The sequence below is a fragment of the Mirounga leonina genome, unplaced genomic scaffold (genome assembly GCF_011800145.1).
Source record: "Mirounga leonina isolate KUSES-001 unplaced genomic scaffold, KU_Mleo_1.0 Mir_53, whole genome shotgun sequence".
Lineage (NCBI taxonomy): Eukaryota > Metazoa > Chordata > Mammalia > Carnivora > Phocidae > Mirounga > Mirounga leonina.
The window spans coordinates 97,229,647-97,255,535 of record NW_023270807.1 but is presented as its reverse complement, the minus strand read 5'-3'; the positions used below and the strand labels follow the sequence as shown (position 1 = coordinate 97,255,535).

At 35.7% G+C, this 25,889-nt stretch overlaps 1 protein-coding gene across 1 annotated transcript in view; it reads right to left on the bottom strand.

The window, feature by feature from the left end:
* Positions 1-25,889, bottom strand: part of ADGB (androglobin) — a 148,922-nt gene that overhangs the window by 89,955 nt on the left and 33,078 nt on the right. The window contains 6 exon segments of the mRNA XM_034990949.1: positions 3,733-3,827; positions 5,389-5,529; positions 7,117-7,346; positions 9,812-9,898; positions 12,447-12,586; positions 25,526-25,735. Of these exon segments, the coding sequence (XP_034846840.1) occupies positions 3,733-3,827; positions 5,389-5,529; positions 7,117-7,346; positions 9,812-9,898; positions 12,447-12,586; positions 25,526-25,735 (903 nt within the window).

Sequence of the window (25,889 nt, the reverse complement as noted above, 5' to 3'; positions counted from 1 at the left end):
TCAGAGACTTAAATTGGTGGGAGGCCAAGGAAGCACACTTGGATTTAGGCAATGACTAAAGTTAGTTAACTTTGAATTAAAATCAGAGAAACTGCCACTATCTCTATGTTCTTAATGGAACATTATGCTCTGTAATCTTGACAATATTACCCCTGTTAAATGGCAGACTTTCACATGAAGAAATGGTTTCTATTCAAAAAGGACAAAGGAGGAAGAAGGGGAGGAGGAGGGCCTGGAGAAAGGAGGAGGGAGAGAGAAGGAGTGATAACATGCTGCCTGGGCAAATCATCTAGAAGACAAATATACTGCATAGTGAAGTGCAATGAGCATCCAATTGGATTATTTACACTTCAACCAAATTTTCATTGAATTTTTAATATCCAACTGTTTTTAACTGACCCACTGAACATTTATGTTTATATTACTACACCATCTAGTCTTCTCCTACTTTAAGTGCAGTGATTTCAGAGCATATGGAATTCTATAACCAAAGTGCTGGATGTCTAGGAGTCCCCCAAGGGGTTAGAATTTGGTAAGCTCCAAATGCAATATTGTGTTTGTCTCAGTACAGTGAAGAGCAAGTAATCTGGTGGATTTTACCCTTTACAAAGGGAAAGAGAAAAGTGATTTTTTTTTTAAAGATTTTATTTATTTATTCATGAGAGAGAGAGAGAGGCAGAGGGAGAAGCAGGCTTCCCGCGGAGCAGGGAGCCCAATGCGGGACTCGATCCCAGGACCCTGAGATCATGACCTGAGCCGAAGGCAGACGCTTAACCATCTGAGCCACCCAGGCGCCCTGAAAAGTGATTTTTATATCTAATCAGAGTTTGGCCAATTGCACCCAAAGTGAAAGAGGCTCCCCTGCTTGTATTAAAGCCTCATCCTGAGGGGCCAGCATCTTATTTCACACACACATGCAGGTGCCTGTTGGAACATTCTGCAGGAACCCCGGGGCGGGGGCCGGCTTCCCACTCTCCCTTTGCCCTGCTCCAATACACCAGTATCTCCTGGAAGGAAGCTTTTCATACGCTTCTGATGCCTGATCTTTGTAGCTGCCGCCCAGGGAATGCCTCTTGACCGCCTGGCGCTGGAGGCCAGGGGAACTTGCCTGGTCCTATGGGTTTTGTGACTGATTTTGCGACTGCTGCCAGGGGACACCTCTCCAGCCAGTGGAGCTTACGCTTGTGTGTCCCACCAGACTGTAACCAATGGAGAAAGAGTCATTAACCAGCTGCCACCCCCCAGGGCACAACAAGAGGCAACAGACCCAGGAGTTCAGTCTTTCCGCGGAGGAGGCCTATTAAGTAATCCTCTCAGGGGCAGCCTGAGGAGCAGATTTCTAATTAAACACACATCATGGGACTGACAATGACCCTTTCCAGAGACCTCGGAGGGCAAGAACTATCTTTGTGCTTTCCCTCTACCACACTCCAGAGCACCCGTGTCTCCTGGAGGGGTGACTTACACATGGCGGGTGCCCTGGGTTTTATGTCTGGCACCCCAATTTTTGCAGCTTCCATTCAGAGGAAGCCTCTTGATTATCTGGCTCTGGTAGCAAGGGGGGGCTTGCATTCCTGGATGCCACGGGACTGTGGCAATTGGAGAGCCAGCCCTTGGCCAGCTGCCACTCCCAGGGCACTGTGCAGACAGCAAATGGAGCCACACCCCCAGTCTTTCAGTGAAGAAGGACTCTTGGCTTGTCCTGGAGCTTCAGCCTGAGGCAGGCTTCAGGGACGTTGGATTGGGCACACCCCTAGTGAACTACGGAGCTGCTTGCTCTCAAGGAGTGCAGGCTATGGACACATCTTGGCATTCTCCCTCTGCCTCGTTGCAGCTCACCAGCATCTCAGAAAAGGGCTTTTTGATCATTTGGAGCCCGAACTTTTTGTGGCTGCCAACCAGGGGACACCACCAGCGAACCTGGCCACTTGCGAGTCCTAGGACTGTGTATATTTGCATACTTTCTAAAAGCTGCTGCTCATAGGTCCGACTTCCAAACTGCTTGAATCTAAATGCTAAGATCCTTCCCTTAGGGACACTGACAGGTCTTAGCACATCCTCACTGATGGTAAGCTATTAAAAATACAATGGCTTCTGCCCAGGCAAGCACAAAGGTTTAAGAGACAACCAGAACTGATGCAGGGTTGAATGACAAGCTTCATCTACTAAATGGAGCCACTCCTTCAAGACTGGGAGAGACGGTTGTTTCATCAACTGTATAGAAACTAATAGAATTAAGCAAGATGAAGAACAGAGGAATATGTTCCAAAAGAGAAAGAGAACAAAATAAAAACTCAGAGAAAAACTTAATAAAAGGAAGATAAGCAAGTTGTCTGATAAAAAGTTCAGGGTAGTGGTCATAAAAATGCTCACTGAACTGGGGAGAAAAATGGATGAACACAGTGAGAACTTCAACAAAAAGTTGGAAATATAAGAAAGTACCCAAGAGTAGTCAAAGGGCTGAAGAATACAGTAACTAAACTGAAAAATACACTTAGAAAAGTTCAACAACAGACTAGATAAAGGAGAAGAAAGGATCAGTCAACTCAGAGACAAGGCAGTAGAACTCATCCTATTAGAGCAGCAAAAAGAAAACAGAATGATGGAATATTACTCGGCCATAAAAAGAATGCAATCTTTCCATTTGTGACAACATGGATGGACTTCAAGGGCATTATGCTGAATGAAATAAGTCAGATAGACAAAGACAAATACTATATGCTCTCTCATATGTGGAATCTAAAACAAAACAAAACAAGCTCACAGAAACAGAGAACAGATCAGTAGAGTTGTCAGAGGCAGAAGGTGGGGGTGGGAGAAATGGGTAAAGGGGGTACAAATTTATTTAAATACATATATATTTAAAAATGATAGGAAACCCATACATGCCATGCCACTACTAAATTTTATGTGGTCAAATACTTAACATCATGGAAAAAAATTAATGATATAGTGTCAAGTGAAAAAGCTGGCTTCCAAAATTTAACATTTAATTCCACTGTGTAAAAAAAAGTATATTCATATATACACAGAATATATGCACAGAAGAAAAAAATCAAAGGGTATATCCCAATATATTAGCATTGCCTATGTCTAGGTATTTATACTATGAATATTTTCATTTCAATGCCTTTGTGTACATTTTCTAAATTTTCTCTAAATTGTTAGACTTATAAGAAAAAAATCAATTAACATTTTTTGTGTGTATTATCTAAAGATTACAAGGAGGTTATAATAGTAGTTTACCAACTGTGGATGTCAGTTCATTTAAATCATCTTATGTTAAGAAAATATTCATGATCTGTTTATGGAAAGGGAATTTATTATCATTTAGATATGTTTACATGATTCTTTCTGAAATACATAACTCATATGCCTTTTCTTTTGCTTAGAATGGAACAAAATGATAATAATACATGAGTCTACATTTTTTTAAACAGGGAATTATTACAATCATCTAAGATAATTTTGAATGTTCCAGGTCCCTGTGTTCAAGTGTCTATTTTTTTAAAGATAAGTAGACTGAAATCCAGGACCAGAATTTTAAATTCTGGTATACCTTCAATGACAACAAATATCTCTCTCTCTCCTCCCTACCTCCCTCTCTCTCTCACCCATTCACACACACACACACACCTCTCTTTCACTCACTATCACACCCTCATACACACACACACACACACACACACACACCCATAAATGGTACTGGGCTTCCTGGCCTTGAGTGCTTACCATTTTTTCTAATGCAAAGATCTTCTTTTCAAATAAATAGAGGGGTGTAAAGGTAGCATATACAACCATGTGAGGGGACTGTATTGCTGAAGAACCTGTAAAAAAAACATATATCGTGTCATGGAAATTCTCGCCAAATTCTCGGTCTGTCAGTAGATCATTCCAGATTGTTCAAATTCCTTAATGGGCATATCTTTGCACGTGAAAAATAGGTAAATGACTGTAAACGTATTTAATAAATGTTAAATATCACATATGCATCTATTTTATAGAACATCTCATTAGTTTTACCTTCATCTTAGTACCATTTAATTGCTTAAGAAATCATTTTATGTCACTATAAAAAAAAGTTATCAGAAAAACTATAGCTACTAGTCAATGTCACTAGAAGAGTCTACGAATGATTATATTCAAAAGGAATGATTTTAAAGTGAAATTTTTTAGTTTTCATAGATAAAAACCTTAATTTGAATTTAAAGAACTTCAGAACTTTCTATGTCATTTCAAGAAGAAAGAAAACATAAACTAATCCTTCCATGAAGAAGGAAAACTAAGTCAGTAACTTAGCTGGGATTGCTTTATATGTGTGTGTATATAATATATATATATTTGGCCAGGAAATTCCTATTTATTTATTTATTTATTTATTTCCACGATCGTTAGCATACAGTGTTATATTAGTTTCAGGTGTACAATATGGATTATTTAATATTTAATGCTCCTGAGCATCACTTATTTTTTTCATATGTTTCTTAACAGACCTGAAATTACTATATTTGATTCAGTATGCTTTTGTTCTTTACAGATTCTGGCTAAAATGGTATAATTTATTTTCCTGTATTGTCTTTATGTTTTAATTAAAAAGTTTGTTTTACTCCTTTACAAATTCAAGCACTAATATTGAACTGTATTAGATATTTATTAAAGAAAAATATTTTTAGACCCACAAAATATGCTAGATACAGGATCTCTCTACAATAGATTAAAATGTAAAATATACCAAACTTATGAAAACATATTTTTACATTTAAAAATTAAGCTTGTATATTTTTCATGGTTCAGAGACCTGAATTCAGGCATGTATGTATATATACACACACACACACATATACATACATATATAGTTTATATACATATATACATATATATATTTATTTATACAGAGGAAGATATATACTAATATATATTTGTATACACTAATATGTAATTATATTTTATATTTATATAGTTTATAAAATTATACATTAATATTTATGGATATTATACAATATGTATCATATAATATATGTTGTATTTTATGTATTATAATATACTCAATACAACAATATATAATAGATTATTTGTTATGTGCTAATACATAGCATATACACTTAATTAGTATATGTCCTCCTCCATGCAAACACTTCTGTGGCTGTTGTACCATAAAAACTTGGACAACCTTGGCTTCTGTCTCACATGTAAGACTGCCCCCATATGCATACTGATTTGAGAGTTTAACAATTATAGGCAAACTTGAGCACGTTTATTCAGATAATGGCTAAACAGGCAATACACTTTGTATTCCAAAGTGATATTCCAACTTTGTAAACTCCCAAGTTTCCTAACATTTTAGGAAGCAGCTACAATAGCTATTACTCTAGAATACTGAAAGCTTACAATCTGACAGAGACTGCAGAGAGTACTGTACATCTGATGATGGTCTTGAAGCATGAAGTGACCATTTGAATTTTTCTTTTTCCTTTTCTTTTTCTCCATTTTTACTCCTCTTCTTCCCAACATCTTTTGCATCTGCTTTTTCTAACGTTAAAAAATAGATATGATAAATCTTTTAACTACAAAACCTCAAACTATATTACTTATTCAGTTATTATGTTGAAAAGAAGGCCAAAACAATAGTGTTATTTAAATGTAAAACAATAGCCGCAAATTTCCCAAAACACTACTCACCTCTAATTAGAAACATCAAAATAAAGTAAGAGAAAACTTTGAAAATTGACAATGTACTGCCAAAGACATGATTATTGACTACATATATTTTTTTGCTAAATAGAGATGATCATTTAATATAACTTACATTATATATATTAATATATAATTTTATATATTATATATAATTTTAGGCTAATTTCTCATTTTAGAATGAGGCTAGTTTCCTCATTCCTCCTACTGCATCATAATTAGAGAATTCTTCCCTAATGTCCTAGACTAAATATGAACTCCCATAGTTTTCCGTATTTTCTTCCAAGGCTCATGTCTTAGTATATGGTTATGGTTTTTAAAATTAAAATTAATGTTAGTAGTCTCTCTCCCTAGATCATAAGCACTAGGAGATAAGCTTCACATTGGATTTTGTTCACCGGATGATCATTAATTCCTGGAACATGTATTGGTATTCTACTCAGCAAATAGTGTATCTGAATGGATGGATGAACATATGTTAATTTGTGATACATGAAAAAAGCCTTCTAAGTTCAAATTAATTTGAGATATGCTAGGTAAAACAAATTTAATCAGCCTCTTGTTCTGCTTTCTTTCATAAACTAATTCACATTAGGTCATTTAAAGAAGGGCTTATGATAGGCAGATATCACTCATACACTTGATCTTGGTAAATTCTTGAGAAACATTTATAGTAATAATTTCTGCGTGGTAAATGCTGGTAAATAAGATCTTGATAAGGAACAATTTGGGCAAAATATAAGATTTTATAAAACAAATATTTGAAAGATCATTATAAAAGCTCTTGAGGTATATAAAAAAGCTGAGTATATTCTAGTATACTTAATTTTACTTTACTATAGAAGCATTATTATTCATATGCATAGCTATATGAAATATTTTAGAAAATATAAAATAATTATTCAGTATATTTCTCCCTTTAAGATCCTACACTGTAAAATAGCTTGAAATTATTTTACTTTGAAATTTGAACTTCTACCTTACAATAAATGGTCAGCAAATCACAATCCATACTGTGTCTATTTTGCATTTCCTTGGTGGGGAAATAAAAAGACAGACTAGAACAACTTTCCCTTTGCAGTTTTGCTCCATTCCACTCTACATATAACATATAAGGAAGTGTGTGTAATGGAAATTGACACTTGATGTCTCTTCCTATGTTAATACTATACTACTTCAGTATCATCAAAATATACAGTTGCCCTTGGTTTTAAAAGACAGCAAAATATGGGATAATAACTAACATCTAGTAAACTACATTACTAGTTCTAAAATCCTAGAAAGATGGGATCTTAATTATTTTCACAACACTTAGTAAATGATAATGACAATAAATAATCATTAAATTCAGCAACGACTATAGAACATTTATATGCAATATCCATATTGAACATACAAATGACATTATAATATAAAATGTCTTACCCTTTGGAGCCTTGTCACTTTTCTCAGGTATCTTTAGTGCTGTCACTGAACTATCAGGTTTGAATTCTTTGCCATCCTTTACTTCCTTGCCATCCTTCACTTCTTTCCCTGGTTCTTTTAATTTGGCATCTAACACAGCTATTTTGCTTTCAGAACTGGACTCAACCGACAGCTTAAATTCAGGCAATATTTCTTTCAAGAGCTCCCATACTTTGTCCATATATCCTGGGCTTAGATAAAACACATCAACATTAATTTCCAAATCATAAAGAAATAGAAAATCTTAACAGACCAATTACTAGCAAAGATATTGAATCAGCAATCAAAACAATCCCAACAAACAAAACTCCAGGCTTCACTGGTGAATTCTACCAAACATTTAAAGAATAATTAATACCAATCCTTCTCAAACTCTTTGGAAAAATACAGAAGGAACACATTCTAACTCATTTTATAAGGCCATCATTACTTTGATACCAAAACCAGACAAGGACACCACAAGTAAAGGAAATTACTGACCCAAATCTCTGATAAACATAGAGGCAAAAACCCTCAACAAAATATTAGCGAAGAGAATTCAACATATATTAAAAGGAAATATACCATGAACAAGTGGGATTAATTCCGGGGATGTAAGTAAGTATGATTCAACATTTGCAAATCTATGTGATACACCACATTAACAAAATGAATGATAAAAATCATAAGGTCATCTCAATAGATGGAGAAAAATATTTGACAAATTTCAACATCCATTTATGATAAAAACTCTCAACAAAGTGGTTATTGAGAGAAAATACCGCAACATAATAATGGCCAAATATGACAAGCGCACAGCTAATATCATAATCAACTGTGAAAATCTAAAATATTTTCCTCAAGATCAGGAACAAAACAAGGATGCCAACTCTCACCATTTTCATTCAGTATTATTACAGGTCTTAACCAAAGCAAGTAGGCAAGAAAGAGAAATAAAAGGCATCCAAATTAGATAGGAAGAAGTAAAATTGTCACTATTTGCAGAAGACATAATATATGTAGAAAACCCAAAAGATGCCACCAGAAACTATTAAGCCAATAAATGACTTCAGTCAGGTTGCAGGATACAAAATCAATATACAAAAATCTGTTGCATTCTATACACTAAATGAGTCATCAGAAACACAAACAATCCCATTTACAATCGCCTCAAAAGGAATAAAATACCTAGGAATAAATTTAACCAAGGAGGTGAAAGACTTGTACAATGAAAACTATAGGACGTTAATAAAAAGAAGTTGAAGATGACACAAATAAATGGAAAGACATTCTGTGCTCATTGACTGGAAGAATCAATATTGTAAAAATGTCCATACTACCCAAAGTCATCTACAGATTCAACGCAATCCCTATCAAAATTCTAATGACATTTTTCACAGAAATAGGAAAAACAATCATGAAATTTGTATTGAGCCACGAAAAAACTCTTATAGCCAAAACTATTGTGAGAAAGAACAAAGCTGGAGGCATCACACTTCTTGATTTCAAACTATGTCACAAATCTATAATGATCAAACAGTATGCTATTGACATACAGACACTTCGATTGATGGAACACAATAGAGAACTAAGAAATAAACCCACCCATATATAGTCAATCAACTTATGACAGTGGAGTCAAGGATACACAATGTGGAAAAGATAGCCTCCTCAAGAAACGGTGTTGCAAGAACTGGACAGCCACATGCAAAAGGATGAAACCAGACCGTTATCATACACTATACATAAAAATCAGTTCATAATGGATTAAAGACTTGAATGCATGGTTTCATATGGCTTTACCATAAAACTCCTACAGAAAATATAGGCTTTTTGATGTTGGTCTCATACTGTTGTTTGTTTGTTTGTTTGTTTGTTTGTTTGTTTTGGATTTGACTCCAAAAGCAAGGGCAACAAATGCAAGAATAAAAAGTAGGGCTATATCAAACTGAAAAGCTTCTGTTTATTTGAACCAAGCAACAGCTAGTTTATCCTGCTGAAAAGATGCTTCAGATGGTAGAATCCAAGTTACTGGGGGCTGAATTCAATCTCCTCTAACCTGGACCCTTTGAGAATGGCAGATTCCCAAAATGATTCAAAGATTGGACATGATCCAAATTGGTAACTGTGCTATGGATTTGATCTTCTTGTAAAAACCAAACCACTCTGGGCTTCAGTTTCCTCATTTGTAATGACATATACCCAGCTTTAAGGCCATATGAATGATTAAATAATATTTTCAGGACTATGGTTTTTAATTAGAAATAATATATTAAAGTGCCTAGTGCCTAATAGGTGTTTCATTATTATTAATTATTTTCTAATATGTGTGGTTAATTAAAAGTCACCTTTATGTTTCTGTACTGAATAAGTATAGTACCTGTATAGGTATAAAGGGACACATGCAAATATTTCACCATAATGAAGAATTAACATTGCTTTCCTATTTGTCATCCAGATATTTAAAGATTAAATTCACAGTCTTTTTAAGGAAACAGAATTTATCCTGAAATTCTCAAGGAATTTTATAGAATACTATAAAATAGTATTTTCACAAACATTTTGTAAAATGTGTCCTTTCTTGAAATTTTCTTGAAGATTAAGAATGTTTTAGTTTAAGAAATATTACTGGGGAAGAAAGAAAAAAATATATGAAGAACTTAATGGTAAAACCTACTGGAGAGAGATCACTTCTGGTAGCCATCCCGTAAGTGCATGGAAAACAGTGAACTCCCCTAGGTCTCTCCTCTCCGCTATATGAATGCTAAAAAGGCAAATGCACAATAGTATAGTTAGTAACATTTGAAAACAGACAGGTATATAAAGACTAGGAATCTTTAATAAACAGTGATATCACAATAAAAAATGTAGGAGTCATAGTGGTTATATATTAGAATACAAGAAAATACTATTCCAACAGCCAGATGATTCGTTTTGTTAAAGAGCTTAAAGAGATCCAAAGATAAAATTTCATGTTTATTTTTAAAACATGCTATAAGCCTTATTTTAAAAAGATATAAATTAATATTCATGTCATATACACAAAACATATGCACATATATAAAATATGTAAATTTAGGTGCTATATATTTTATATATTCAATATACTAACATGTTCTTTAAAAAACAGAAGTGTCTTTTATCTTTCTGGTTTCAGTTATTATCCTAAGATGCCTACGAGACTGTGTATTAAATCAGTCTCATACATGGCAGGTCAAGATGGGCATCAGATATCCCTAATTAAATCCTTAGGTAATTTCAGAGAGACTAGAAACATCTTTTATCCTATACAAAAGAGCAGATCTGCCACCATAGCATAAAGTCAAATGAAACTGTGAATGACCAAATATCACTCTTCCCATTTTAGTCCTTTTGTTTTCTGAAGTGATTAGTCTGTTTACATTAACACACATAAATGTCGTACCCCTATTGCGGCCAGGGGTCACAACTTCAGTCCACCATGTGCCAACAGGGGTGATTGATGGTATTGACCATATGTGTCCTTTTTCAGAAAGAAATCTTACAATCTTAGTCACATGCTCTATCATTTATAAACTTGCATTGGTTTCTTGTTTATAGATTATGAATTTTGATGTGTCTACATATGTCACAGATAACAAAAATCTCTTGGAGTAGTTCACAGTCTAGTCTAAACTCCTCTGTGGATAATCTTATTTAGGAAGCAACTGTGCAAACTTCATAAAGATAATGTTCTGTCCTTTGCATAGCTCACAATGATATTGACATAATTACTACATATTAATTTTTAATGTAGAAAGCTAAAACTCATATGAAAATAATTGCTATATACTATAAAACCTGAGAAAAAAATGTATAGACAAACATAAATTGTACCACACAGTTTAGGTGTACACTAGAAAGCCTCAGAAATGTCTTACATTTAGTCTAGTCCTTTATTTCCATGCTAGATTTATCTATTTTTTAAAATAACAATAATCTTATTTCTTAGGTTGCTATAAAATTCTACAGAACTGTAGCTTTAAGAAAGACAAAATGCCACTCTAATTTTCCAGGTCACAGGTTTAACACTTCACTGATATTAATTCAGCTCTAATTCTCAGAACTTCAAGTTAGGTCTGAGAATTAGGAACAAGAGGAATGTTATTTTCTTTCAAAACAAACATAGCTGTCACCAGTATAAATACTTAGTACTATTTAGCTACCTAAAAAGATCTGAGCTAAGTTCTTTTAAAAAAATCATTGAAATTAAGAGTTGTGAGCTGGGTGAAACAAATTCCAAACAGAAAATTGAGGGTTGGTGAGAGAAAAGAGAAATGACAAGGATGGTGGTAGGAGTAGCTGGTTTTGTTGTGTAGCCTTGGAAAAAAAAACGAAGGGGAGACAAAAGAAAATCCACAAAAAGCAGAGCTGGCTTCTGATGGACAAGGGTGTGTTTCCTGAAGGGAAGGAGGCTGAGCTTTGAGACAAGGGCTAAAGTGGTCTCTGTTAGAGCATGTGGATTTTCCGTTGAGAATGAGGCGCTGTCACACCCTGCAGGAAGGTGAAGGGTATCAAATTCAAGCCAGTGCAGTGTATGTGAGAATTCTCCCACTGAGCAATGATACGAAGTTGCCACGCCTTTGCAACTTAAGAATCTAAACTATTTTTGCATGGCTAGGGTGGGGATGGATTGACCTAGGGTCTCCATAGGTGGAAGCCAAGAGAATGAACATGGCAGACACGTCTCATATACGTTGATGCACAAGACATGCAGGAATGGAAGACGCAAGCAGATTTCACAAGAGTATTGAAGCAAATATGAGTAGTTTTCATCACAAATGTATTAAAAGGGACCAATGTTACCAAAAATATGAGGAACATATTGACATCCCTCGGAAGAGTTCAGGTTTTCAAGATTAGTAAATTATTGCTGCATATACAGAACTAAAACTTGAACTGGATTCCAGGATATATTATTTGGCATTTAGATGAACCAATATTTCCCCCTACAAAACAACTTCTTTCTCACACTAAGCTGAAACATTACTTTTCATGATTACTTGCCATTCATCCTAAGAAAGCATTGGATATAGAATAATTTTTGAGTATTTTCTCTTGGGAGAATATTGTCTTATTGCTGGCTAACCCAATATTTCAAATTAGTGGTTTTGGCATATTCATTTTTATATCAGAACATTTACATTGTTTGGAAAGAAAACTCCTTTAAATTGATTTAAAAAATTAAAGATATGCAATATATCTGGCGATATATCTTGTGATAGATGTATAGCTGTTTGTCATTTGTCTTTTTGTTTTTATGTAAGTGAGTGATCATTCTTCCTTCTACATACTCAATATTTGCCAGTTTAATGATAGCTTTACACAGAAGCATTGGCCAGAGTTCAAATTCATAGGTTGTGGCTGGAAGCAAAAGATTGTTGTCTTCATCAAAAGGCAGAAAGTCATCAATAGTTATCTTTCTCCAGCAACCCTAAACAGGAGAAGAAAGGAATGCATCAGTGACTTACATTATTTTCTCTCATCCATTATTGTACAGCACTGATGTGACTCTTTACTGTTTTTTAATTTTACCTTAGCTTCTTACATCTAAAAGCCTGGCATACTGGTTTTCAATACTACTGTGGCTCAGAATTTGAGTTGATTGTTTTATTTAATGTCAGCACATCCCTATCTATATCAACAGTGTCACTATTTCTGACGTCTTGTAAACACATTCTTGGGTGCCTTATCCTACATAATGTAGTCAATTAAAGTGTTTCAAATAGCAGAACCAAAACATTATACAGCCATGGATAAGTTTGGCCATAATTAAATAACTCAATATAGTCATAACATAAATTCTCCAAATATAAGTAATTATTATTTATCCTGCTAGACTCAGTGATATTAAGCTTCCAATTACCAGATTGCTTCTACTCCTAATTGAAGATCTAATTTTTAACATGAAGTTAATTAATACTTTATTTAATAAAATCATGCTATATTTTCCCATATACATATTACTTCACAATTAAAAGTTTAAGACAAATGATAACACTAATGATTATGAAGTCAAAAAACTATATTTTTTTAAATTTTGGTTTTACATGCAAAATTTTATCATGGATTTATTCTTTTGCCCAAGAAAAATCCACAAAAAGCAGAGCTGGCTTCTGATGGACAAGGGTGTGTTTCCTGAAGGGAAGGAGGTTGAGCAGTATTTTCAGCAGTAATGCAAATATTGTGAACTTAAAGATCTGCAAAACACATGGCCTAACCCATTGCACTGCTTACAGTCTAGTGAGGGAAGATATATATGCAAACAATATCAAACATCATATTTTCAAAGTGTTCTAGGACTGGAAAAGAAGGTGTGACAAATATTGGTTGTGGAAATCTTCACAAGAAGGTAACATCTGAGCTAAAGATTCAAAGAACAGTCTACTTTTCCCAAGTAGATAGGAGCAATAGGATGAAACATGGTTTCTTTGCATGGCACGTGTAACTCTGAACTCATATTGCCTTGTTTAGTGGTTGCATGTCTTTCTTTCTTCCCTAAGAGAGGAGATAGGGCAAGACAGGGTTAAGGCACAGGTGTTTAGCCACTCTCTCTTCTAATTTCAAATGATATGACCCAAAAGAATACCCAATGCAATAAGTCAGACACAAAAGGACAAATATTGTATACTTCTACTTATATGACATATCTGGAAAAAAGCAAATTTGCAGAGAAAAAAGGCATGATAAAGGTTACCAGGGACTGGGAGAAGAGGGGGATGAAAAATTACCATTTAATAGGTACATACAGAGTTTCTGTTTGGGATGATGAAGAAGTTGTAGAAGGAGATAGTCTTGATGGTTGTACAACCTTGTAAAAATATGTAATGCCTCTGAATTGTATATTTTTAATGGTCAAACACTAAATATTACATCATGTGTATTTTACCACAATAAAAAAAACTAATAACAGTTCCCTTTTTACACTTTAATTCTCAAAAAAAAGTTTTGGAAGGAACCAATGGATCCCTATGAAGGAAAAGTTTTAAGCCGACATAGGAACTTAAGTTAAACCATTTCAATAACTATCATCTGCTTCCAGCTGACCAATAACATATTTCAATTGAGAATGCTTGATTACTAATGTAAGGTCTAAATAGACGAACTGTATGGTATGTGATTGCATCCCCAAAAAGCTATATGAAAAATAACTGGGATAAGTGTTCAATACTACATATCTAAAACAATTTAACTAGACATAACAATTTTCTTAGGAATTTTTATGATTCTTTGATATTAATATGTGGGTTGGGTCGCTTCCTTAAAGTTTATGAAGAAATTAAATATTATATATACAGGGGCACCTGGGTGGTTCTGTCGGTTAAGGGGTTTTTCCTTTGGCTCAGGTCATGATCTCAGGGTCCTGGGAGCCACATGTCGGGCTCCCTGCTCAGAGGGGAGTCTGCTTGTTCCTCTCCCTCTGCCTCACCCCCTCACTCGTGCTCACTCTCTCTCTCAAATAAATAAAATCTTAAAAAAATATATTAGATATAAATATATAATACATAAATATATAATATAAATATTATATATGAGATGTCATCATAGAACATTGAATTTTTTTATTTTAGTCCTTATCATAGAATACTGAAATATTTTTACAACTTTTTTTTAACTGCATGTAAATGACGTATATTGGGCAGTTTTTACTGAGTTTACTGTGTTAACACCACATAATTTTAAATGACTACCAAAATGTTTTATTACTTAGCATGCTTATGAAGAAGGATGCCTCCTTTATTAATATAAATATAAATTACCAAGTTACTTTAGAATGCAGTTGTGTTCAAATTTCAATATCTCCCACACTTGAATTCTAGGTCAAGATAACTAAACGGCTACATAAATTTATATCCTCTTCCTCCTAGGACTATGCTAAAGGGATAATAAAAAATGCTTTTTAATTAATCACATCAACCACAATTACAAAAGATCAGGGACAGAGATTTGAGCAAATACGTGAATGAGCATAATTATATAGAGAGGAGAGAGCCCTGACTGCACTCCCCCCACCTTCACCACAGTAACAGGTGGTGCCCCTTCCATACAGGGCCTGAAGGTGGACTTCTGGGCTTGTCCTCAAGTAAACAAGGTGGTTTCTCTCCCCAGTGGAGTCAGTGGGCAGAACTAGGACTCCCATCTTCCTCCTGCAGTAAAGAGGAAGTGCTTTCTGCATTAGTAGAGCCTGTTGGAGGACCCCTTATTTCCACACTCTACCCAGGCAGGAATGAGGCGGCACACTTCCCTTCCTCAGGGGGTGCTCAGGATACTGCGGGACGGCGTCTTATCATCTGGATAACAAACAAGAGTGGCAGAGCCACGTAGCATTGCACAGGCTTTGTACACTAAATTAACATTTGAAACACAGCCCACAGAAGTGAGCCAGGATGTGTACTCTGAATCTAAACAGGTTGACTACGTGCTAAAATAAAAAATTTAATTAGAAAACAGTCATAAAACAGAACACTAAAAATGTCCAGGAAACTGTCCAAAATTACTCATCATGCAAAAGCCAGGAATATCTAAATTTCAATGAGAAAATACAGTCAACAGACCACAATGCCAAAAGGACAGGGAATTTGGAATTTTTAGTTAAGAAATTTAAAGCTGATGTCATAAAAATGCTCCAGGAAGCAATTATGAATACTCTTGAAACAAATAAAAAATATGAAAGAGGAAACAACCAGAAATTTTGAGCTTAAACAAACCTTCATAGGGAAAGATCAAAACAGGATGCAAATGGCAAAGAAATTAGGGAACTGGAAGTTAGTTCAATAGAAATCATGAATAACAAGGAAAAGTAGATCTTTTTAAATGATACGAACCTCAAAGATCTGTGAGACAATGAATGAAGATGTAACATGCGTGTCATCGGAGTCCCCAGAAATGAGAAAAAAAGGAATGGGGGGCTGAAAAAATATTTAAATGAATAATGGCTGAAAACTTTCCAAATTTGTCATAAGACATGACTCTACAGTTTCAGGGAGCTGAGAATATCCCAAAGAGGATAATCTCAAAGAAATCTACACCCAGACACATCACATTCAAACTTCTGAAAATCCGAAACAAAGAAAAAAGCCTTAAAACAGCTAGTGAGAAAAGAACACCGGATTGCTCTTCAGAAACCACAGACACCAGAAGGAAATATCTAACTAGTTGTCAATGCTGAGAAAAAAGGCCTGCCAACCCACAACACTGTATTAGTGAAAATATCCATTAGGAATAAGGGTGAAATAAAACATTTTCAGACAAGGGGCACTTGGGTGGCCCAGTCGGTTAACTGTCTGACTCTTGGTTTCATCTCAAGTCTGATCTCAGGGTCGTGAGATCTAGCCCGAAGTCGTGTTCTGTGTTCAGCATGGAATCTGCTTGAGCTTCTCTCTCCTTCTTCTCTCTCCCCTCCCCCTTGAACTCTCACTCACTGAAATAAATAAACCTTTAAAAAAATTTTTTTCAGACAAAAAAAAAAAAGTTAAGATAATTTATTACCAGAAGACTGGCCCCAAAAATGATGTTGAAAGGAAATTCTTAAAAAAAAAAAAAGGAAATGGAAGAAATCTTAAGACATCAGAAATGAAGAAAGAGCAAAGAAAAATATAAATGTATGCATGGCTAAATACAATAAAGTATTCTTTGCCTCTTGAGCTGTAAAAATTATATTTGACATTTAAAAGCAACATTTATGAGCAGGTTCTGAATATGTATAAAGAAAATATCTAGACAGCTATTCTATAAAGAGAGGGGGATAGAGGGGCCCAAATGGTGGTAAAGTATCTATATTCCAATCTAAGTGGCAAAATGCTGCTATTACTGGACTGTGATAAGCTAAGTATGTATATTTTAATCCCTAGAGCAACCACTAGAAAAAAAAGTAATATATAGATATATAGTAAACACTAGAGATAACTCAAAACGGAATCCCAAAGAATGTTCAAGAAACACACAGGAAAAGGGAAACAGATACCAAAAAAATAAGTAAATAACAGAAGTAACAGAGTATACAAATAATAAAATGACAGACTTAAATCCCAATTATATCAAATGTAAATTGCACACAAATTAAAATGTAACTTGGATACACTTATAAAAATTAAGAGTTTGTATATAATTGAATAATTCCACATGTAGAAATCCCAGAAAAAATAGTCCTATCTAAAAGTGGGCAAAAATATATACACAAAGATGCTATTTTACAGAATTGGTATTGGTAAAACACTGGTCATAATCTAAATGTCAAGATGAAATTAACAAAATATGTATAATTATTGTTACATCCAAACAAAGGAGTACAAGGTAGATCAATATATATATTAGCATAAATAACGCCTATAGTTAGGGAAAAAATACCTTACAGAACAAGAAGTACCATACCATCCCATTGTTGCTATAAATTATATATAGTAGGTTTACATATATTTAAAAGAATAAAGTTTAGGAAAAAACACATCAGTCATTTATTGTGATTGTCTATGTAGGCAGAATCATAATGAATTTTCATTCTCCACTTTGAACATTTTAATAATGTTTGAACTTGTTTTACTAAAAGCATTTACAATGTTAATAATAATGAAATAACAAAAACATTTCTATTTTGGAAAAAGTAATTTAATGATAGAAAAATAATTTGTCATGGTCTATATCTTGAAAACACTGTTGTTCAAGTTTAAAGAACAGAAATGTCACTGGGCGGGAGAGAGTTTGTTTCAAATGCTGCAGTGCAGGATTTGGCCAGAGACCGTCTGGAGGGGGGGGTCTGGGTTGGGGCTCGGGAAGCAGAAAAGGTAGTGCTGGTATTGGTGGTTTTCTGCACCTTACTGTCTAAGAAACTCTGAATTTGACAATAATTTTGTGCTTAGAAAGTGTAAGGGTCTATCAGAAACATAAGCTAATACTTTTTTTTTTATATCAATCGATTGATGGCAACTGGAGAAAATGTTTGGTCCCAATGTGTGTGTTTTCCCTGTTTTTTCAGAGACAGATGAAAACGCTGGGACACTCACAGCAAGTCTGCCAAGAGCAATACAAGTTTTGAGTGGAAAGCGCTCGCTTAATTGCCTCTATTAAGGAGCCAGAGGAATGCTGAAATCGGAAAGTACCTGACCCGGCTGCAGGTGGCCCCAGGAGCGGTAATATCACTTCCAGGTGAAAGAAGAGAGGAACTTCTCTCTTTTATAACACTGTTCTTTATGCTACTTAACAAATGTTTGTCTGACTGATGTCAAAGAACCTTGATACTAGGTCCTTAGAATCCAAACTGGAAATCGTAGAAATACTTTTATGGGAAAAATGATATGCTAGTGTAAAAATCTGCAACTTAAATGTCAGGCGGAGAGTTTCTGACAGGTTGGTTTAACTTCAAAGAAGGATTAAGATAAATGTTTGGAGGGACAGCAGGAAAGGGGGAGAATATATATATGCAATAAGGCAGAGAAGGCAAATCCATGTGCAATAACAAAAAGGTAAGAAAGTATCAAGAAATTGGAGTCAAAAAAGAAAAAAAAAAAACAGCAAGGGGAAGAAGACTCAAAGTGTAGGAGATGTGACATGGGAAGGAAAATAATGTAGAACCGAGATGTGTCCAGCTCCTTATACTGTATCAAGCAGTGGAAGGTAACAGAACTTTTGTTATGAATATGTTTCTTAAATATTTGAGGTGAAAAACAAAGGATAGACATGTAAATACTGAACTAGAATTAGAAGGAAAAATCAAAAATTAAATTGTGTATGTCTAGAAAGAGATTTTTAAAAAGAAAAAAATGTTTATCTTGTCAGAAAGAATTTATTCTAATTCTTTACTGCACCTGTCATGCACACAGATGTTGACTCAGCCCTACCACCTGGGAATTAGGTAGAAACAGGTAAAAATTTTTGCCCCTAGCCCTGAGAGAACATATTTCTACCAACCAGAAAACCAGGTACCATCTCTCTAGCATATGAATGCGGTCTCTGAGACAGCAAAGTCCTTGTTTTTTGCCCTGTAAAAATTGCATCTATCTGGCTATTATCACTGTTATCAGTATTCTATATCCTTTCAAGGACTACAATTCCAATTTTAAAGAATAGACCAAAGTAGGGGAAAATTAGCAGGAGAGTATTGTAACCTGGCTTGTGTATTTACCTTACAAAAGGAACTGGAGGTTGTATTTGCAGATTACATGATACTATACATAGAAAAGCCTAAAAACGTCGCTACAAAACTATTAGAAATAATGAATAAAGTCAGTAAACTTGCAGGATACAAAATTAATATATAAAAATCAGTGTGTTTCTATACACTCACAATGAAGTACCAGAAAGAGAAATTAAGACAATAATCCCATTTACAATTACACCAAAAAGAATAAAATACCTAGGAATAAACTTAACAAGGGAGGTGAAGACCTATACTCTGAAAACTTTAAAATATTGATGAAAGAAATTGAAAATGATACAAACAAATGGAAAGATATTCCGTGCTCATGGATTAGAAGAATTAATTTTGTTAAAATGTCCTTCTTACCCAAAGCAATCTACAGTCAATGCAATCCCTATCAAAATACCAACAACACTTTTCACAGAACTAGAACAAATAATAGTAAAATTTGTAGGGAACCACAAAATACCCAAAATAGCCAAAACAATCTTGAGAAAGAAGAACAAAGCTGGAGGCATCACAATCCCAGATTTCAGGTATACTACAATCCTTAGTAGTCAAAAAAGTATGGTACTGGCAATGAAACAGAAAAGAGAGCCCAGAAATAAACCCATGTTTATATGGTCAGTTAATCATATGGTGCTGGGAAAACTGGACAACTACACGCAAAAGAATGACATGGGATCACTTTCTTACACCGTACACAAAAATAAACTCTAAATGGATGAAAGGCCTCAACATGGATTAAATGTGAGACCTGAATTTATAAAACTTCCAGAAGAAAACATAGGCAGTAATTTCTCTGATATCAGGGGCGCCTGGGTGGCTCAGTCGTTAAGTGTCGGCCTTCAGCTCAGGTCATGATCCCAGGGTCCTGGGATCGAGCCCCGCATTGGGCTCCCTGCTTAGCGGGAAGCCTGCTTCTCCCTCTCCCACTCCCCCTGCTTGTGTTCCCTCTCTCCTGCCTCTCTCTCTCTCTCTGTCAAATAAATAAAATCTTAAAAAAAAAATATCTCTGATATCAGCTGTAGAAACATTTTTCTAGATATGTCCCCTAAGGCAAGTGAGACAGAAGCAAAAATAAACTATGGGACTACACCAAAATAAAAAGCTTTGCACAGCAGACAAAGTCATAAAAAAGACAACATAGTGAATGGAAGGAGATAGTTACAAATGATATATAAAATAAGGAGTTAATATTCAAGATATATAAAGGATTTATATGAGTCGATACCAAAAAACAAATATTCCAATTAAAAATTGACAGGGAATCTAAATAGACATTTTCCCAAAGCATACATACAGGTCAACAGACACATGAAAAGATGCTAAACCAAATGCAAACCAAAACCAAAATGAAATGTCACTTTACATATGGCAGAATGGCTAGAATAAAAAAGACAAGAAATAGCATGTGTTGGAGAGGATGTGGAGAAAAAGAAACCCTTGTGCACTATTGGTGGGAATGTAAATTGGTGCAGCCTCTGTGGAAAACAGTATGGAAGTTCCTCAAAAAATTAAAAATAGAAATGCTACATGATCCAGTAATTCCACTACTAGAAAAACAAAGAAAACTAAAACACTAATTTGAAAAGATATATGCACCCCTATGTTTATTGCAGCATTATTTACAATAGCCAAGATATAGAAACAACCCAGTGTCCATCGATATATGAATAGATAAAGAAGATGTGGGATACACACACACACACACACACATACACACACAGGAATATTACTCAGCCATAAAAAAAGAATGAGATTTTGCCATTTGTGATAACATGGATGGACTTAGAGGGTATTATGCTAAGTGAAATAAGTCAGTCAGAGAAAGACAAATACCATGTGATTTCACTTATACATAGGATCTAAAAAAAAATAAATGAATAAAATAACACATAAACAAAAAGCAGGAAGAGACCCATACCTACAGAGAACAAACTGGTGGTTGCTAGAGGGGAGGAAGTGGGAGGATGGGAGGATGGGCAAAATGGGTGAAGGGGAGTGGGAGATACAGGCTTCCAGTTATGGAAAGAATAAGTCATGAGAATAAAAGATACAGCATGGGGAATATAGTCTGTGGTTTTAGGACCATTGAATGGTGACAAATGAGCATAGCATAATGTATATATACACTACTGAATTGCTATGTTATATACCTGAAACTAATGTAACTTGTGTGTCTTCTATACTTCAATAACAAAAAATAAAACCCTGTAGGTAGGACCAATATATGAACGTAAGAAATATACATTGAAGCAAAATGCCTGAATAAAGAAAGCATCTAGAGGGCAATAGCTTCTTATATATTTTTACATATACTAATGAATTCACTAAGAGGCTGGGGCATGGGATGCTCCATACCCAGTGCTCTGGAGAAAAATGAAGCAGGGACAAGTGAGATAAAGTGTTAGGGTTTCAGATATGGTGTAGAGTAAAGGCCTCAGAATGGTGTTTTTAACACTAAAACCAGAAGATACTCAGGCATTGGCTGTTGTGTTCGAAAACAAAAAAGTATTATCCAATGTAAGCAGATTATCATTCATATAGCAATCAATATATAAAGGAAAATAGACCTCAATATTTAAAATTACCCAAAATATGCAATATATATATTCCAAGCGAATAAAATTCTGGAATGCATATTCCAGCTGAATGAAAGATGAATCAAAATAAAATACTCAAGAGAGGAGAAGGTGTAGCAGGATGATAAGCACTAAACCCTTTTATAGAGAGAATAAAGGATACATAATTATAAATGTGTTCAAAGATAAATACCAATAAAAATGTTTATTCAAAAAGCATGTATGCCAAGAAAATACTGAAGCAAAAGAATATTAGGCTGATCTTGTTCTAAAAAATAAAAACAAACAATAAATTTCATAACAACCAAAGCAATATGGTATTTAAAAAGGACAAGAAAAGGAGCACCTGGTGGCTCAGTCGGTTGAGTGTCCAACTCTGATTTCGGCTCAGGTCATGATCTCAGGGTTGTGGGATCAAGCCCCGAGTCAGGCTCTGCACTGGGTGTGGAGCCTGCTTGGGATTCTCTCTCATCCTCTTCCTTTGCCCCTCCTCCCACACACACATTCTCTCAAACAAACAAAAAAGGACAAGAAAAATAGCAGAAGGAAATCGAGTCCAGAAACAAAGACAAATCCATGTTAGAATGTAGTGTATGATCAAAGTAGTTTTTTAAATTAGTGGATAAAAGGTGCAACATTCAATATATAATCCTAGGGCAATTAGCTGAGACTTAGAATAAAAAATAAACCAGGTCTTTATTTCTTGCAGTAGATAAACAAATCAAAGGCCCAAATATTTTTTTTTAAAGCCTAAAATAGTAGATAAAATAAGGGGAAATATTTTTTATATTCTTGAGATAGTGATATCTATTTTTTTTTTAAAGATTTTATTTATTTGACAGAGAGAGACACGGCAAGAGAGGGAACACAAGCAGGGGGAGTGGGAGAGGGAGATGCAGGCTTCCTGCAGACCCAGGAGCCCAACGTGGGGCTCGATCCCAGACCCTGGGACCATGACCTGAGCCAAAGGCAGACGCTTAATGAATGAGCCACCCAGGCACCCCAAGATAGTGATATCTAACTTTAAATAACATATACATCTTAGATTCAGTAAAGAAAAATAATGACATAATCAACTACATAAAAATTACAAGTCTCAGTTAGGTGGAAGATGTAAGGTTAAAAGACAAATTTCAAAGCACTTCTACACCCACATTATGTGGTTATCTGCAACATACAAGAGAACACTTGCAACTCCATAACAAAACTTTAAATAACCTGTTTTATAAGTAAGGCAAAATATAGGCAATTCAAGAGGTATATAAGGGATGTACAGATTTGATGGGATGCTAGAGCACTGTGCATCAGAACTTGACAGGAACTAAGCACGTTTGGCAAAGGACACACAGCAAGGCTATGCTGCAGGAGCAGGGGACACAGCCTTGCCACCATCTCTGTGTGTCCCCTCCATCTTCACATCCTCACATAAGAACAGGGTTATTGGGCAAGTAAGCACCTGGTAAGCTGATCACATGCTTTTCCCCTGGCTCTAGGGAGAGGTGGAAAGAGGAAGGATCTGATGCAATGGCTTTCATAGTGGAAGGTAGTAGCAATGGGAAAGAGGGAAGGAAGGAATACATGAAAGAAGGTAAGATACTAATAGTGTTGAAAATCTACTCCTCATCAGGACTTTTGCTAGGTTCATCTACATAATTACCGTATTTTATCTTCATCCCTATTCATTCCATGGCATGGTTTGGTGTCTACTATCTTGAAGGATGTGGTCTCTGTGTGCACGGGACCCTGAAGGGTCCATGGGGATCAATAAGTGGATCTAGAAATGCCAAGAGCCAGTAAAGCTTTCTCTCAGTCTCAGTGAGCAAGAATATGGCCTTGCACTTAAGCCACGAGCGCCAACAAATTGCTACAAAAATAATTCATCTGGAACATGTTGTATCTCAGTGCTCAACAGCTTAGCAGCAGTCCCCACAAGCCATTCCTCAGGTGAGACCAGTGAGGAGCCAGAAGAAGCCACTGGACATCAGGCCCCTCTTTTCCCCAGGGCTACCTATCTAGACTCCTTAAATGATGGGTTCAGAATGAAATTTCAAATTGGAGTAAATATTTTTTTTAACTCTGAATCCAAGTGGGTTTGGGCTTATGAGGAATCAGTACAGTTAAAGAGAAATAAATCACAGTTTCTTTGTAAAATGGAATGAAGTGTTAATAAATGTTGGCCCCTCTGTCCAAAAGGAAATTTGCGAAGAAGGATGGATGTCAGGAAGCAGAGAAAGAGAAACTTACAGGGCTGGTTAATATTCCACTGATGGTGCTTTGTAATACTTAATAATTTTGAACTCACTCCCACCTCAAGTGTAAGCAAATGTGTGGAAAATGGGGGAGGGGGCAAAGACCCAGGCATTCGGCCTCCTCACTCTTCCCGTGTTTGCCTTCGCTCTGTAATCCCTCAACCGTAACCACATATGCAGAGGTGCATCCACCTTCTTAATACCATATCCTCACTCTCACTCCTTGGTGCACATTAAAACTTTGAACTCTTGTCTGCCAAATCTGCCTCTTGTAACCAAGGAAGATAAAGACATTTAGGAAGTCATTTTCTCTCCTCGCCAAGTTTTGACTTTCAAAGTCCATTATCTTGCAGTGAACATCAAAACACCAAAAATCCTATTTTAGAGATCAGAGGCCAATATTACCTTCTTCACTTTTACCTTCCTGCTGTAATGACCCCATTAATTCCTAAGCGCTGGCCTTTCAGCATTCCCCAACCCAGGAAAGATGGATGACTCTGGCCCACTGGGGAGAGTCATGTTCTTTAGAAATACAGAATGGGTTGATTAACTTTTCATACTTCCCCACATCCTCAAACGTTCGAGAACATTCTTCCTTAGTGACCAGGACCAGCTTCCTGGGTGTACAGCCTGCACAGTCACACTTAGAAGGACCCTATGCTTTTTTTTTTTAAGTGTTGCTATCACCATATTGACATTCCTAATAATTTTTTAACAAGGGGCTCTGCAAATCATGTAGCTGGCCCTGCCTATGAGTCTGGGCCTTTAGAAAGACCATTCCACCAACAAAAACTCAAAGGTGTTTCATAGTCTAGTGTTGCTAAATGTGGTGTGAGCCTACTTTGCCTTATTAACTAGGGGATTTTTAATTCTCTATTTCTACTATCCCATTTACTCCCTTTCAGGCAGAAGCAAAAACTTTTTGTCAAGGTAAGATTTGTAAACATGAGTACAAATCTCAAGTTTAGGGCAAAGACTGGGTGGGACCAGGCCCCCCAGGAGCAGCAAATACCAGGAGAGAAAGAATGCACCATGCTCAAGCACTCCCTCTGCTCAAGACCCCATCCCATACCACAGAGAAAGGAGGAAGTAAGAGAGCCCCAGGCATCCACCTGCCCACCCAGCCCAACCTCCTGAGAGGACAGAGATAGCAGAGGATCACCCCTCCATGGTCTAAGCAACACCATTGTAAAAAGCATGTGAGATTGGGGTCTCAGGACAAACAACGATGTTTGTTATTGATCCCAAATTACATGTGTAGGACATATCTTCCCAGTGATGGCACAGTTGATGTCCTGTATAAACTGCATGATCTTGTATTAGCCTGGGTAACTGCGTGTAAGACAAATATATTTCAGTATGAAGGACAGACGAATTTTAATGTGTATGAATGTGAACTTACTTACCATCCAGTAAAGTTTCACAACATACTTTCCATAGTTATTGAATAAAGGCATGTGACCTTTCACAGCCTTGCACAGAGAGTAGATGTGTTCCCAGGGCTTCCAGCTGAGAGGAGGAGGTTCCCCTGCATTCCCTTTAAAGTAATTGTTCAAAGTAGCTCCATTGAATATCTTCCACACTGCATAGATTTCACTGATAATCCATCTCATCAGCTAGAGACAAAAGCCATTAGTGTTAATCAGTTGCTCTTCCATTGTTGGTACTATAATTTAGGCGGGAAACCCGTCGAAAACCTACTTCCAATCTACGTTTTCATATTAAATTCTACATGTAATGTACTCCACATTTTGATTTCTGACCTTATAG